Source organism: Poeciliopsis prolifica, unplaced genomic scaffold, assembly GCF_027474105.1.
Source record: "Poeciliopsis prolifica strain line A6 unplaced genomic scaffold, Auburn_PproV2 SCAFFOLD052, whole genome shotgun sequence".
Taxonomy (NCBI): domain Eukaryota; kingdom Metazoa; phylum Chordata; class Actinopteri; order Cyprinodontiformes; family Poeciliidae; genus Poeciliopsis; species Poeciliopsis prolifica.
Genome location: NW_026562427.1, coordinates 3,135,355 through 3,152,795, shown reverse-complemented (window position 1 = coordinate 3,152,795; position 17,441 = coordinate 3,135,355). Strand labels below are relative to the sequence as shown.

At 37.8% G+C, this 17,441-nt stretch overlaps 1 protein-coding gene across 2 annotated transcripts in view; it reads right to left on the bottom strand.

The window, feature by feature from the left end:
• Window positions 1-17,441, bottom strand: part of adgrb2 (adhesion G protein-coupled receptor B2) — a 241,880-nt gene that overhangs the window by 28,988 nt on the left and 195,451 nt on the right. For both annotated transcript variants that reach the window (XM_055058814.1, XM_055058815.1), the window contains 6 exons: window positions 14,108-14,193; window positions 11,121-11,219; window positions 7,398-7,497; window positions 6,563-6,634; window positions 3,820-3,912; window positions 2,436-2,669 (listed from right to left, as the gene is read on the bottom strand). In XM_055058814.1, coding sequence (XP_054914789.1) covers window positions 2,436-2,669; window positions 3,820-3,912; window positions 6,563-6,634; window positions 7,398-7,497; window positions 11,121-11,219; window positions 14,108-14,193 — 684 coding nt within the window. The remainder of the gene's footprint in view (window positions 1-2,435; window positions 2,670-3,819; window positions 3,913-6,562; window positions 6,635-7,397; window positions 7,498-11,120; window positions 11,220-14,107; window positions 14,194-17,441) is intronic.

Genomic DNA, 17,441 nt, shown 5'->3' with positions numbered 1-17,441 from the left:
TAGTATCGAGAACAAAAAGATGCTGCCTTAGGTCATTCATTAAAATATTTCAGTTCTTATTTTCTTCATGATGGGCTTGCTTACAGCCTTTTTTAAACCCCAACAAACCAAAACAGATTAAAATAACAGAAAATGTGCATGCAGCATACGATGCTGCAACACTGCTGTGATGCTGAATTTTGCCACAGCAGTGAATCCAGGAACAAACAGCAGAAAGGAAAAAACAGAAGTTTTCCTTGATACATAATATTACTGTACGACTCATCAGTCACCACATCAGCATCAAATGGAAAAAGAAACTGACACAAGAACTAACCTATTACCTGCTGTACCTAATGAGGCAAAACTTAGTCTCTCAGCTTGACAGAAAAATGAATAAATAAAATGTTTGGAAAGATACAAAGTCTTCCTGTCATCCAACCAATAATAAAAAGACGAAATAGGACTGCAATAAGTTCAATCCAGACTTGATGTTTAGAGTTTATGCAGAGAAAGTGTTGTGGACGTAATGAGGAATGACATTCCTTTCCAGGCAGAGTTTAACTAGACCAATTCAGAGCTGTGGCGCTCCTCAGAGTAAAGAAGCAGAGTGGAAAAGCCGTTATTTCCAAAGCAGCCACCACTCACTTCTTAGTAAAGTTTAGAAAGTAAAGCTCATTACAATTCAGCTGTAGTGGCCCTTTCTCTCCACACAGACACTCCTCCTATACCCTGTGGGTTTCACTTACAAAAGCCTTTATTTGGATAGTAAACTACAGGTTTTAGACAGTTTGGGCATGCCACAGAGGCAGAGAGAATGCAAAAGGTGTAGATGGAAACGGAGAGAGGAGTAAATGTGTCCCATCTCACCCCAGGAGCAGAAATAAAGCTTTTAATCTGCAAGCAACCCACAGCTCCATTTGCAAATGACTGAAACATGAATACAGAAATTATATCTGCCGTATATTTCGGACTATAAGCCGCTACTTTTTTCCCATGCTTTGAACCGTGCAGCTTAAAGCCTGTTGCAGCTTTTCTGTGGATTTGTCTTCAACCACCAGGGGGCTCTTTGGCAGGAAGTGAATCATTGGAAGTCAGAATTGGAAATCAAAGATCTGACAGTATTGATCAATAGTGCTCCACTAAGGGCTGCGTCCTTGTGGAAAACCGAGAATGGCAGATATATCAGTGGCTTATAATACTTGTACGTTTCCAGTTTTTTTAAAAATAAACTTTGTAGGTGTGGCTTATAGTATGATGCGCTCAATAGTCCGGAAAATACTGTAATTTCTTTTTTTACTTAAATTAATAGAAAAGTATATTTATTTTAACCACGAGGCATAAATGTTGGGTCAACCTAATAAAAAGAGGGACAGCAGTTGCAGTTTAAGGAAATTATTGTAAGCATAACATTCTTCATAGAGATTAAATTCTAACTGTTAGCTTAGGCTTACAACAAAACACACACAGTCACAGCTATTCCTACTCACACTTAAAAGGTGCAAAATGTAACAAAAATGAAATGAATGAAACTTCAACCTGATTTGGCCAAAGGAATAGTGAAACAATTGAACACACACACAAAAAAGATGTTGTATTTGGCTGACTTCAAAACATATCTGGATGCTATGGTAAATGGTTCAATTGTAGCCAAACACTGAAATGCTATTTTGCATCTTGAATGCAGTGACTCAATTGTTACATAATTACAATTTTCACAACCTTTGATGAAAAGTTTTACTAATGCATAAACAGCAACAGCGGTTCAATAAGGGGCTTTATTGGTGTAGAAAACAAAGTACCCTCTACATATCATCATATCGGTTAGCATATTGTTTATGTATTTATTTATTGTTGAGTATTTCAAAATTACCCAAAATGTAAAAGCACTTTGGGCAATTAAATGGTAGGGGCATGCATACATAGATAAAAAAAGAAAAAAAGAAAGATTAAATGCCTTTTTTTATTAGCTTGTATTTATTTTTTGTTTGTAGCTTAGTATAACATAGAACATTTTTTAAGCAATTTTAACTAGCTCTGTTCTGCTATCATTGCAGGTCAATTAGTGAAGAACATCCATATAGATGTTTTTTCAAACATCTATATGTTATATTCAAACTAATATAACATCTAAATTAGTAATTCAAATGACAATGATGTGTCACAACAGGACATTCAAACTACCATGCTAATTGTTTCAGTATCATCACATTGCAACACTGTTCAGCATACTCAGATAATTTCTTTTTTGTGTATTTAAATTGGTACTACCCTCAAACCTTCAAGAAAGTTTATCAAACAAAATTATGCTCAACAGAGGTTGAACTATTCCTTTAATGTCAGCATACATTTATGGTGAAATTTAATTTGACACTTTGCACCTTTTCCTCTAGACACCTAAGAGATCCTAATTACTAGGAAGTTTGTTTCCGAACTTGTTTCTACAGATGACATACTGATCGACTGTTGATGTGATTGGGGGTGTGGTTGTGGGTATTGTTGAGCAAAGGGGTGTGCTCATGTGTGTGACCGTGGTTCGGCACACAGTTGCGGCTGCTGTTAGGCAGTTCATGGTAACAGGCTTGCTGGCTTGTGTGGTGGCACGTCGGTGTCGGCAGCTGCGGATGACAGCCAGACAAACACAGGGGTGTGCTCTGACGAGAGCCGTGCTGCTGTCCACAAGAGCCCTTCTGATGACGAAAAAGGCGGAGGGGGGATTAAAAATTCACATAAAACATTAAGCTGCAAAATGTAAAAAAAACAACAACTTTTTGGCCAGTTTTTTGAGCATCAATCAAAGTGCACCTATTCAAATTATGTCTTTCGTTTTACTTTTACAAGAATTTTTAGAGACAGGTAAACGTCTTTACAGCGACTCCAAATGTCAGAGGTTTTACGTACGAATGAGACTTGCTCCTCTGTAGCAAGGGCACCTGCGTGAGCACTCCCTGTAATTTTGATGCTCACACAACGCACGCTGGCCTCAATAAATTATCCATCACAATAAATGTCGCCAAGGGTAATGTGTACCTCACAAAACAGTTGTGTGTGCAGGCAATTTAAAAAAAGGCTGTACAAAGTCCTAGCTATACGTGCCATCGTGAAACAAGAAAATATATTTATTGCCCTTTCTATTATTCAGATTAAGCTGTGTATGAGTATTTATTTAAATACATTTTATCTACAAAATGTACTTTATTTGAAAACACCAGATGAAGATAAAATGGCTCTGAGGACAAAGGGAAGGAAAACTGGGGGAAAAACTGACTTCCCGTGTGACCGTCCTGACATTGGCAAGGCACTCAACTCTTGGTGATTTATCACATTATTAAGCACATTTGGAACACAAACAACAACCTTACAGGAGCTCTGTTCTCTTTTGGTAAAGACAAAGAAAGCAAAGGTTAAAAGTCAAAAAAGTGCTAAGGTGTGTGGTCTGAAAGCACATAATTAGAGGAGTGAAAGTAATTAATTTTTAGTTTTTACCAACAGAAAAAAAACAACAAAAAAAGGACGGGAATAAAAGCATCGATGTGCAGAATATGATGGTGAGTTTTTATTTTGGAATGGCTAAAAAAGAGGCATGGATTTGTCTTCTTTTTGGAAGGCTTCATGTTTGAAAGCAAAATATTTGGGAGATTAATAAAAACACAAAGCGGATATATTAAATTATTCCTATAGAGGTAAACATGCTTATGGAGGATCAGAAGCGAGGGATGAACATGATCTCTTCATTCGCAGTCATGCTTTTTAGAATTGCATTTGAAGCTTGCAGGAAGTGCAGCCTGATACTCTGAGGTGAATGCACAGCAGAGTGGGATGAAATGGAATGCTATTCACCATGATCTGCACCTGTCCGTTCTTGCAGGAGTCAGGGGAGTTTTCGCTGTCATCTTTACATCCCCCCATTCGACAACGCACAGCGTCTTGCACCTACGGGTTGGAGCAGTTTGGGGAGGGTAGGGACAGCAGGGAGGAGCGAGTAGGAGATGCCGGAGAGAAAGAGGAAACAGACAGGAAAAGAGGGAGGGATAGAAATGGTAAGGGAGGAGGAGGAGATGATGCAAAGGGAAGAAGTTAGTGCAGGCACTTTGATTTGTTTGCTAAAAGACGGAACTCAAGGAAGCTGTTGTGAAGACTTTTGTCCCATGACGTTTTGAGTAAAAATGCTCATGCCCCTTTGAAAGTGGTCACACTACAACCACAGGTTTCAATGTACTTTCTGCTTATGTGATAGACCAACACAAAGTAATATGAAGTGGAGTAGAAATTACATTTCATCTAACAAACATAAATGCATCTTGAATTAGTTTTCATCCAATGAATAGCAACCTTCTTTTATTTTTTGCTGTAAAATAATTTAGAGCCTATAAATAATATTTCTTGCGATTCAGAATTATACACCATCTTTGACGTAAACTTATTCTGAAACATTGCAGTCTGTGTTTGTAATGTGGCAAAATGTGAAAAAGTTTGAAGTGGCACAAAACGCTTTTCCTCTCTGCTTTACAAATCTAACAACAGATCAAAGCCCTGTAAGGTATGCTAACATGGCAAAATTAAAGAAAAAAAGAAAAGTCATATCTTACCACTAGAAACTGAGTCTATTTATTGTCAAACAGATAGTGGAGTGCTACAAACAGCACAGAGCAGCACTTCAAAGTGGTCTGTATGTGCCTGGTGAGATCTGTGCCTCTAATTAAAACCAACAGAACAGTAAGGATGTCCCGACCCCTGGGCCTTCCTGGTGTCATATTGTCTTTCTTTATGTTTACACTCTAGGTTACACCAGTAGAAACTCCAATCAAATGAATCCCAAAAGTAACTCCCCCAAGATTCCTTCCGTGGCGCCAGGTCGTGTTTTATAGACGGCCTCCTTACTTTCCGGGGCGTAGCATCATTTCCTGAAGCTGACAATGTCAAATCCCAGGTTTTCGGGAGTGGAAACAAGACAGCCTTGAGGGAAGAAGTGATCCAGGAGGCTTGTTCTCATAGAGCCGCTCCACATTGCCACGTGTTTGTGCATATTGGTGCCACTACAAAAGGAATGGATTGCATCCCCATCTGATTAATACTGCATGGCCAAACATTTTTGCTCCATTGTTTCCTTTTGTCTGTCGCTTCTATTTATGATCATGCTCATCCTCTGTGGCATCTGTTGCCACAGAGTGCTTTCTGTTGGTGCACCGTGGGATAATGTGTGTGTATGTGTTGGTAATGAACTGCAGCACATTCCAGCTTTAGATTAGCTGTCCCTGCTGTTCTACCTACCTTAGCTGTGGATCTCTCATGCTCCTCCACAGCTACTGTGGGCTATTTGGCCAATTCTCACAATAATGTTCTCTTTCCCTTCCCGTCAGCTAAGATGAAAAGACGTGTCTTTGTAGGATTGAAGATTTGCCATACTCTACATTTTTGCCAATTCACCTGGACTATTATGTGACTTTTATTTTGGCCCCACACCTAATTGTGTGAACCTTGCCATCAGCTCCAGCTTTTTAATACACCTTCTTCTTCAGAGATGGCTAAATTCCAAAAACAGAGCGATTCATATTTTTGCAAACCAAAATGCAGACGATTAACATGGACTGCTGGGGGAAGGAATATTTTTTCAAGTTAATTTATTGCAACTTCCCTTCATATCTCTTCTTGGTTTTGATCTTTACATGTTCAAACAAAATAAAGTGAGAACTGAAAATCAATCAAAGAGAGGTGTATACTTTATGGAAACATTAAATGTTTAATCACATTTTACAGTGTCTCATACTGTTTTTCCATGCAATACTCCCTAATTGACCTTTCTCTTTCTCCCCTCTCCACTCCTCTGATGCACCACTTATATCAGTATTTGCACTCGAACTCTTGAAGGGAAGATTTTCATACATTATTACAATAAATGATTCCTGGAATTACAGTACACTGGTTCCTGACACTTTTGTGATATTAACTAAATGCAGTTAAGCGCTTGGAGCATTTGAATATTCATTTTTGTCATCCAGTGCATCAGGTTCACTCACAATGTCTTGCAGTGAATGACAAACAGCTGCTGCTCTTGTGTCTGCGTACATACTAAAATGTGTTAAAAAGTACATTGTACAGCCATTAATTGCAACTGGTGTGTCTGTGTGAGTATTTATGTCTGTCTCAAGGATACGGAAACTTGTATGTCCATAATGAGTAGAGAATGCAGAATCCCTGGAGGCAGCGCAAAGCCTCCGGATAAAAAAAAAACACTGGGGGCTGTTAGTTGGGGAATTATTGTCTTATTCCGTACAGCATCTCGTAAGCTCTTTAAAGCATACTTGGATCAGTCAGACAATAGTTCACCATCATGCTGCATTATGAGAAGAAGGTGCAGCAACCCGAGGCATAAACCCATCTGAACCACAATCCACACCCTCAAATGATTGCACTCGAACTCTTGAAGGGAAGATTGCACATCTTGCAGTCGGTCCTGCAAGATTTGCAGGACCGACTGAAGAAAGGATGGCCCTTTATATCTCATGAGGCAAATTTAATATGGAACAAAATCACACGATCACAACGCAGGCCTTCGTCAGCCGACATAAGAAGTAAAACTCACCTCTCGGCGCATAGCACAATGGACAGTGATTATGACAAAGCCTTGGACAGAATCAAAAACAGCGAAGAGGACCTGAAGGAGAAAAATACAAAACATCTTTTAGTTTTTATACATAGCTAACAAATTTATAGTCATTTATATTATTGGCAATTAGGCATCATAGAAAACGCAGTATCTTTCAGATTGCATGTCCTCGGTAACATGCCTCAAAAGATGCATCTTTTGTTACGGTGGTATAAGCATCTCATTGAGGTTCATTTAAAATAAAGCATAAGTACAATTTCAGGTGGATTCACAAACCTACGCAAATATTCCTTAATATAGGAATTTCTCAATCATTTTACCAAGTGAGACAATGCAAAGGTTTTAATGTAAACATTCATATAATCTTACATCTTACATACATATTATACCTTACATATATTTTGTCATATTTGATAAGTTTTTCACAAAATATAATTTGTCACATTTCAACTCCTTAAGTTCCTGACTTTTTTGGGGGGGATTTATCTAGCTTTATTGCAGCTGCATGACATGAAAAATCTTTAATTTTATGCCACTGATGCTTTTCTAAAACCTGCCAGAAACTTGGTTTAAAATAATAAACAAATAAATAAAAATAAATATCAGGTTATATATTTTTTTTAAATGTAAATTAACGTCTCCAGTCTGTATCACTCAGCAAGCTGACAGCCTGTTGATCTTTTTTTTCCCCCACTCGCAAAATTTCAAAGGTGCTTTTCCATTATGTGCCAATTGATATGCGTGTGCGTGTGTGTCAGCTTTTGTGACTGGCAGAACATTAACATGTGCTTGTTGTTGTTGCACACGTCACCTGGAAGAGTGTGGAGCGCCGATCAGTTATGGCCAGCACGGCTGACATCCAGGTCAATGCTAACAGAGGAAGAACCACACAGGAGCTCCACAGGGACGCCCTGTCAGACAGGAAAGAAGCACATGCAGGTGGGGGTGTTGTAGGGGGTAGAAAGAGCAAGGGATTCAGTCTCAAATCAGACAGGCCAGCTCTGCTAAGTCCTCGCATCTAAACACACACAGGTTAATCACAAATTCTACGGTGGGCTATTTCAAGCGGACTGCCACACCACAATTTGGATCATACTTAATATTCTAACTGATGAGTGGAATACAATGTGTAATCATGTGTAAAGTTCCGACTCCAACAAGCGCTCACAATTACATGGTTGATGGACTCTGATTGCCACACTGGGGGACCATGAGGCAACACGGGCTCGACAGGAAAAAAAAAAAAAAAAAGAAGACCAGACCAATGACATTAATAATGCAATGTCTTAAAAGGAGTGAGAAGCTGAGGACCCCAAATTCAAATGTCAAATCTATGTTAAAGCTGTTTAAGCAATGTACACAGAGGATATTACATATTGTACTAGTCAAAGTTTATCTTAGAATTTGCTTCTAATTATGCTGCTAATGTAATGAATCAAAAGTTGCCTCGTATTCATGTGAGATCCCAAGAAAACATACAAAAATATCAAAACAAATACGCTCAAATTATATGTTAAAATAAGTGGAATGATGTAAGGCAGAGATATTAACACATAAGAAAAAAGTAATGAAGAATTTAGCCAAAGATGTTGAAGTCTTTGTATTTAAAAAGCATGTAGTTGACATTGACTAATTGACTTCCAGTTGAAGGACTATAAAACTATCTTATACGCTGTTGAAAGAAGAAAAAAATCATAATGCATAAACATGCGTAACTATTTCAATAGATTTGTTGTAATGTTGTAGAGCAGACTACAAAAAAAATTCAAAAAAATCTACAGCTATTGGGGGCTGAGCAGTCATTCATCCAGCGGTCCGTTGTGTTTTTGAGTTTAAAAATTTTAAAAGTTTAAAGATTTGAAGACTGGAAGATCAAATGCAAATATTTTAAAAAGACTTAAATAAGCACTGATGGGAGCACAAGTAAAGCCTGGTGGCCCGCCAGGCTTATAGTACACTGGGAAAAACTGATTTAGCACGACAACAAGTAATAAAGACTTCTATTTAAATATAATACAATACTCCAGCACAAAAAGATACTTAATTAGAGAAATCATTTCAGAAAATTCTGAAGAAATCCTGAAACCTTTAAGCAAAGTAATTAAACATAGTACTTCTACAGTGCACAAAAAATATATTTTCTTATTTTGTTCACATTTCACAAGCTTAAACATTATTTCAGCAACAACAGATATTAAGCAGGTTGGACTTTCTGATTAAAGCTTGAAAGTACTTCCACTGGTGAACACTTAGCCATGTGGCAAACTAGAAGACAAGCAGCAATATAATACAAATATAAATATGGCCAAATGCTACTATACAACTAGTTGATCTTTAAAATGTCTAGGTAGTAAACCTTGTAAATCTAGATGGAAAAAAAATATTAACACTGCCTCTAAAAGTGCCACTAACAAAACTGAAAATTGGTAATGTCATTATATTAATTGGTAATGTCTCCAACCATGGGAAGACAAAGGGTAGACTGGGGTTACAATGCAAAACTAAGTGGCTTCACTGAATAAATAAAAAGCTATAATGAAAGAGTTGCACCACAACATAGATAATTATCCACGAGAAAAGATCTCTCAGACTATTTGCTCCGATCATGAAAACATGACAACTAATAGAATGACAATCCATTGTTGAATGTCAGATTAGTTCAGAACATAAATCGAAAAAAAAAAGTAGTCAAAGGTATAGATAGGTAAGTGCTGGGAACAGATATGTGCTCCATGCACCTATCTTCATTATTTTGCTCTGCATAAATTTAAGCAGAACACAATGTCCCTTTACTCAAATACGAAACAGGATGATCTTTTTCGAAGCACAGTGTTTACAAGAGAATTTCTTTCAATCATGATTCAGTTGATATTAAGGTTGTGTAAGCCCAGTAATTTATTGCAGAAGCACTATAAAGCTGCGTAAAGCACAATCTTTAAAAAATGTTTTCAATTTGATAAAAACATTTTTTTTATTTAAGTTTTCTTATTTTAAAACTCTACAGTCAATGTGCAGTTGTTCTGACAATTAACTGGATATGACTAATGACATTTTAAATTAGTTTTTAGTGCATTACTTACTGTAATTGCTTCAATGATTGGATTGGACTACAGATGTCAAACCCTGAATTTATGTGAATCCAGTCATACCTATTGTGCACCTGCAGCGATGAAAGAATATGCTGAAAAAAATTGGGAAAGTTTGAGTATCATCTACTTCAAGTTTCCTGTTTATTTTAATTGCTGTAATTATTTTTTTATGTACCTTTCAAGTTTTACTGTTTGTAGTTATTTTGTCATTTTTGTCTGGGATTATCAAGTTTGATATATGTGAGAAATAGGAGACTTTTTTTTTTTCCATTTGTCATATTAAGAGATATGAAAAAAAAATTACAAGAGTGACAAGGAGGAAGTGAACTCCTCTGGTTGTTTACTTACAGTTAGCTGATGTAAGCTGATTGTTAATGTAAAATGGTATAAATAGAGTTTAAAACCTGAACTTTTAAATCATGTAGTGGAAAAGTGTTACTTTCACTTCTAAAATAATGGATTAGTCAGTGCTGGCAGGTCAAAACTTGGAAATAGGCCACAGAATTGTAATCAGTGATGTTCTACTGAAATATACAATTATAACATGGGCTCACAACCAAGTCATAATTGTATATTCTATCAATCCTATTGAACACCTATGAAAAGATCTGAAAATGACAGTTTGAAATACTACTCTTAAAAAAAAAAGACAATTGGAGCATTTTTCTTCAGAATGAACTATAGCAACTGGTAAAGACAGAAATCTCACTGAGAAGCACATAAATCTCTAAAACATATTTACTGGTAGAAAAGGTGCAGATACAAAGTATTACAAATCAGTCCACCGTTTTTTAGAATAAAAAAATATTCAAATAAACAAGCACAACCAAAATATGACTTGCTTTTGGTATTAAAATAAATAAATAGTAATAAACTGTTGTCAGTTTCACATTTTTCAGTAAAGGCTTTGCTGTTTTCTTTAGGTTTTCTTTTTCTTAAGGTTGAGAACCAGCAAAATTGGTCATGTCTGTATTTAATTCCCAAACAAGTCAAAGTGAATACATGTTAGAGAGTAAAGGATAATGGAGGAGTCCATTAAACAGTGCAGTTTGTGCAATTAGGAAAGTGGTGTCTTTGTGTTTAAGCTTCTTTCATGCTGCTCTGCAAATATGTTTAAAGTAATTCTAGGAAGGATTAATAAATACTGTTTGACACAGGTCATATTTCTCTGTGCACCGAAAGGAGAGCTCACTTTGCATCAAAACGCACTCCCATTAAACAAGGTTGACTTGAAGTGCAGGTGTTTTCCCTTTCATTAAACTGTTTTTGCTTCCCAGACAAGTCTGAACACTGTTCTGCATCATTACCGACAGCCAGAGATTAAACGGTGGAGGGGTGGCAGTGGCGGTGGGGGGATAAATGAAGAGAAGATAATGTGAATTAAGAGAAAAAAAAGCAAGAGAAGGGAAGTATAGAAAGAGACAGATGAAGATGAACTAACTAACATGGCGCTGCTGGCCGTCGAGCTGGACATAGCAGTACTTGAGATCACGCCACACTTGGAGCATTTCAGGAGCAGTCGGCTCCGCGCCTCCGCCGGGACACTTTAGTTCACGCACACACATCCCATGTGGGGGAAAGAGGAGGGTGAGGGGGAAGTCGGGAGGAGGACGTGTGCAAATACACGCACCAGTGAAGAGAACGGGTGAATGTAATGGAGAATTTGAATAAATAAGGTGAAGGAAAGAAAAAAGGGGGGAGGCAATGTGGACAAACAGTGAATGGGGGAAAGGAAAAAATAATGGTAGGAAAAGGGGGAAGGAGAAAAGAAAAAAAGAAAGGTAAATTAAAACCAGATCTTAAAAACCGTAGCAGCAATGAAATACAGTCAGGATACAAAGATTGATTCAAAGCAAGTAGCGAGAACGTGAGAGACACACACTGCAACCAGTCATGGAATAACACATTAGAGTGACACTGACAGGAAGTACACCAGTTCTTTGGTTTGTTTTCATACTTTACATGCGGATCTGCAAGTTATTTATCGGTGCATGCACTGAGGCTTCACTACAGTGACAAGGAGGAAGTGAACACCTCCGGTTGTTTACTTACAGTCAGCTAATCAGATGGAGTGGAAGCATGTTTGCACATTGGTTTGTGCGTATGATTTAATACACGAGGAGAGTGACTGTGTTGGAGCTATGCTACATTAGCATCGTATCACAGATCATTAGTGGTTGGTACCAACAACGACTACCCCGTGGCTTCGAGAAGAAATGCATTTTGCCAACAGTTTGTCCTGCGAGCAAAACCACTAACCTCTCTGTTATAACTCTGCATGTGAGTACAAAATTTTACAGACCATAAGACACTTTTTAAATACTTTGGATGGTCCTTTGGTTTAAATATAAGTGTAAATTTTTATTTCTCCTCCCCATGATGCATTTGACTGAGGCATTAAATATTAATTGATGCAGACTAACATGATCCAAGGAGTAACTGTCTGCAGCTGTGAAGAAAGCTAATTGAGTGCTAAAAGTGGCACAGTTATGTCTCCAGACCCAGGTAGTTGCCAAGCAAAAAGCAAATAACTACACAACGCAGCACTGGATCACATCACCAACACAGACGAGGTTCCCCTACATGCTTGACGATTTCTAAATAAGAGCGAGTTATAGTCCAGTGTGACTTATATACAGGTTTTATTGTTTTGTTTTTTTTGTCTTCATGATATAATTTTATGTTCGAAACCTACTAAATTTAGATAACACCATGCTGTGGATAGCATAGAAAAGTCTTTCTAACTCTTTTCAGATTTTGTCTTGTGACAACCACAAACTTTATTGTATTTTATCGTGGTTTAATGATAAACCAATGCAATGTAGTACATAACTGTGGTGTGTAATGAAAGGCATGCTTAAAATGATAATGTTTGCAACACTATAGCCAATAAAAAAATTGTGTTTGACCGATCTTTATGCAAAATAGTCCATAAGTTCCATTTTTTCTTTGGGTTGAGAACAAGATGCTCTCTCCCTCGCCCCAGATTTCTTTGACTAAAATCTGAAAGTCATCTGTCCTTTTCACAGGTGGTAAATGGACTGGACTTATTTATCCAGTTTCCACTCAAACTGACCTCTCAAAGCACTTTACACTAGAACCACATTAGCACTCGCAAACATACACAGCTGCACATCAACATGTAACAGAAGGACTCAAACCTAGACAACTACTCCACCCAAAGAGTCACTACCAGTTGATGAAGTGGTGCTACTAACTTCAGTGTGGCAGCAGAGTGCTGGTTTAACCTCCAGATCAACATCAAGACATTGAGCTATTTGCCAGATTGATTGATTGATTGATTGATTGATTGATTGATTGATTGATTGATTGATTGATTGATTGATTGATTGATTGATTGATTGATTGATTGATTGATTGATTGATTGATTGATTGATTGATTGATTGATTGATTGATTGATTGATTGATTGATTGATTGATTGCACAAGCAATTCAGCTCCATCTGGACCAAAGTTGTGAGAATCTGGGTTCTCTGCTCAGGTTTGTCAAAGTTAATATTAATTAAACAGAACAAAAATGAAATTCTGTTTGGTCCGTCATGAGTTGAAAGACAAAAACAAATTATGACAATTTTATTGATCCTGTCAGTCAAAATGATAATGAAATATTTATACTGGAACCTGTGTATTTTTTTTACAGCTTTCCAGAGGTTCTCAATTGGAAATAGTTGTGGCCTTTGGCTTTCACAATTTGACACAGTACTATTTTAACATCATTCATTCAATTGGCACTACATTTACCTTATAAAAGGTAAAAGGGAAAGTTCAAACCCTATAAAAATCTTTGCAAGGCAATGACAGGAAATGTGCTCATAATAATCTTTCCAGGATCAGGAATGACTTAAACGGTATATGTGCACTTTAGGTATTTATACATCAAATAAGTTTAATCTCAGCCACGTCTCTGGGTAGCAAAAGCAAATCAGCCCCCTAGAGAGCAGGCCTATACAGTCATGAACAAACTATCAATTTTTGGGTCTCTCTTTTAGAGCTGCTCTCTCTATTCACATTACATTTCCAACTGCCACTGATTTTCATATCTCCCATGTTCATCTGTGTCACCCCGCTGAGAAAACTAGGTGGTTACCATTTGTGGAGGTGACGCCGAGATGCATCTCAGAGAGCAACAGCACATAGCAGATGTCTCGCCATCTCCTTGCCAAATTAGATCATATTTTCTGATTTTGTTAGCGGATGTGCAGGTGTACAGGTAGGTGCTTATGTGGAGAGACCCTCAGAAGCATTTTGAGTTATTTGCCAGGAAAATGTTGTCTGACAGAAGGAGAAATATGCCTAATTTGGCAAATATGATTTCGGTTTTACAGCAAAGAAAAAAATGCCTTGAACAGATAGAAGATGTCGGTGTGTAGGTGTGGGGTTTTTTTATGTGATTTTTTAAAGATAACTTACCCTGCTCGCTGCTTTTTAGACTTGTCTGAGATGCCGTCTCGAGACATGAGCTTGTTGAACACCACAATCCCAATGAGCATGTTCACCTGTTAGATGTAAAGAGAAGAAATCGTCATAATAGGCACATAAGTCAAAGCTGGTCTTTGATTCTCATTCAACACCTCATTGTATGGGTCAGCCACTCTGAGGGTTAGCTGTTCTTGAACACAATTTAAAAAATGCCTCTTGCCAAATACAACTTGATCTTGGAAATGCATTTGAACACTTGTGTTGTCCACATTTGCTGACTGGAGCTTTCAAAGCAATTACACCAGTTGACATGTTGGATCTTGTGAAAATATGTAAGCAAATTGTAAGAAAAAAAAATCGGAAAACATTTTAGGTGAACATGAGAACAGAGAAATTTTAATGTGAAAACAGGACACTGATCAGTTTCCTTGCTTCTTAAACTAACGAGCAGGTTATTTTTAGCGTATTTAACAGCTGGTTATACTGATCCTGTTGCACAGACTTAAAATTAGACACACACACATACACAGCTGAGCAAGTGCTTGCAGAGCTCTTTCACTCTAAAATCCTGCACATCTGGAATATTTTCTTTCCTGATGACATGTCTCTCATAAGTCTTGTGTTCAAAATAGAGTTTCAGGGCAATGATCTGCTCGTGCTTTCTGTCAGCATCAGTGGGAAGCAATTCTCATACACTCGTGCATGTTACCCTGGCCTTCATTTCTTCCTTTCAATTGCCCACGAAAGCAGGTTCTGGCCAAACGAGAGAAATCGTTTCCTTGATACTGCGGAAATCTTCAGAACTCAGCATTTTGCATTGCATTGAAGTTCATGTCACAACTATGAACTTCAATGCATTTTAATGAGACCAACTGAAGGAAGCTTTCCATACTTCTCATGGAAAGAAAATGTTGCATGATTTATTATTTTTTTTTAGTAAATAATAACTGGAAAATGTAGTGTGAGCTTTTGCACTTATTTATTTATAAATATCTGGCCATTAGGGACTTTCTACAAAATGAAATGCTATTATGTTGTCTAACTGGGTTCATTCTATTTGGAGTGGTGAGGAAAATCTGTTGCATTTCAAAGTGTTAGAATTTTTTTTTTTTTTTTTTTTTTTTTTTTGCTATTTCCCATAGCTTGGGATGGTTTCCCATGCTATGGTGGTGCTATGTTTCAAGCTAATTTCCACTTCACTGTCAGTTTTTTTGTTGTTATTGTTTTTGCACATATGCCAGAATTGCTCCTTTTCTTGTCTAATGCGGAAAAAAGTGCTTTTATTAGCACCTCCACATGTTCTCTTGATCTTAGGCATGGATTCTGGGAAACTGATTTTCTTTGACAATGGCTTTCTTCTCGCCAATCTTCCGCCGAGGCCAGATTTATGGAGAGCACCACTAAAGAAACAGTTAGTCTCAAGAGTAAAATAGGCTGAGTACGTATGCCATACGCCAGGACTTTTCAAAATGTAGGTCATGCCTCCCCTAGGGGGCGCCAGAGTTCTTGAGGGAGTTTGCTGTATGAGGGGAAAAAATAAACCAGAAAAAGCAACTTACCCTTTAACCACCTTTGCTAAGCCTATGGATAGATTTTTAGTAACTAAAGCTATAAAGGTAGTAAAGGTTGGTTTATAGTTGGCACTTTGAATTGGCTGCAGGTGTGCATGGGACAATAGCATCATTTGTACCACAGTGCTGGTGTTACATGTTATCATGGCGCCTAATCGTGCACGTACAAATTTATGTAACTTGCCAAGTTTCACTCGTACCACATTTCACTCAAGCTGGATGATTTGGAAGTTGATCTTGCAGAATACATTCAGCTGTATAGGCATGTATATAATAGTTCAATGGGGGGAAATTTTTTGTAGAATGATCCATCACCAATATATGCCACAAGTAACTTAATGTGAATCTCCAAAAGCCTGCAAGTAACTTAAAGAGACAAAGAATGTTTGATCAAGATTTTTGAAATGTTTTATTTTTATGGACTGGATCTGAAGATGCTCCTCTGCCACAATGTTGTCTGCCAAGCCTTAAAAGTTTTTGACGGCAGGCTAAATGAACTGTGGTGAAAGCAGTAGGTAGTTCATAGTTTTAGCACAGAAAATGTCACAGCAACTTAAGCACCATACCCTGTGGGGCTATACATAGCTTACACTCTACCTTGTCTATTTGCTCTTTGAAGGGGGCTTGCTTACCCAAGACTCTTATTGTATACCAAAGATTTTTTTAAGGAAAAAAAAAACAATGTTGCAAACCCTAAACTCTTTTCCTTCCTTTAGTGTGTCACATAAAATCCCAATGAAGTAGATTGATGTTGTTTGCTGTAAAGCTGTATAATGTTGAGAAGTTTAAGGTCTGTCTAACTGTTACTCTCACTTTGTGACATATTTCAGGGGATTTATCTGTCTGCTGAAAAATTCTCCTCTCCATGGTCTCCTCTACACTCATCGTGCCACGGTTGACAATGAGCTCTGGAGCACCAGATTGAAGGAACGAATATTGTCATGCCGGTCATGTCTGGCACCAGCTCTGTGAGTCAGCATCATCCTGTTCTGCTATTTGCTCAAGGCCAGGTTCATTAATTAGAGAAGAGTCCGGCGGGAAGGTCTCTGTGTTTCTGTGCCTGAAGTCCCACTCTCATTACAGCTGTTTGTTAGAGCGGAGGCACCGACGACAGTACCAGGGGGCTGGGCGCCATGCTGCAGCTGCGATTTGGAGCATGCTTCGACATTGTGGGGGCAGCAGTGGAGGAGGAAAGCTGAAAATAACGGGCAAAGAAGTGAAAAATCAAATCTTAAAATGCATTGTAAGGGCCTCAAACAGAAAGCAGCTGTTTTTCATTTCTTCCGTCTTGAGGACCTTTCAAGTCTCATCTGAAAGGTTTTTTTTTTAGTTTTGAATATGTTGGGGTTATCAGACTTTGGTATAAAACACTTTGAACTACCTTGTTGCTGAAATGTGCAATGAAAAAGAACTTGACTTGAAGTAAGTATTAAGACCAAGACCTGTTAATAGGGCCATTAAAATCATGGCCATAAGAATCATGTGAATCACAGGACTTATTCTCAATTTATTTCTACGCTTGGTTTGGTGTCACTTAACTGACCAAAACCTGCCATCTCTAAAATTTGTTCTGTTCTTCTTACATCTCCACTTGTAGGGCATTTTCCAGGGCATCCAGGGGAAATTTTATTGATTGAATGAAAAGGTCCGAGTTTTAAATTGCCTGGCATGATGCACTGAGTGAGTCATTATATTTAACTTCCTCCCTGAACTGCTCCCTGGTGGGTGGGTTAGAGCGAAAGGTGGTAAAGTGG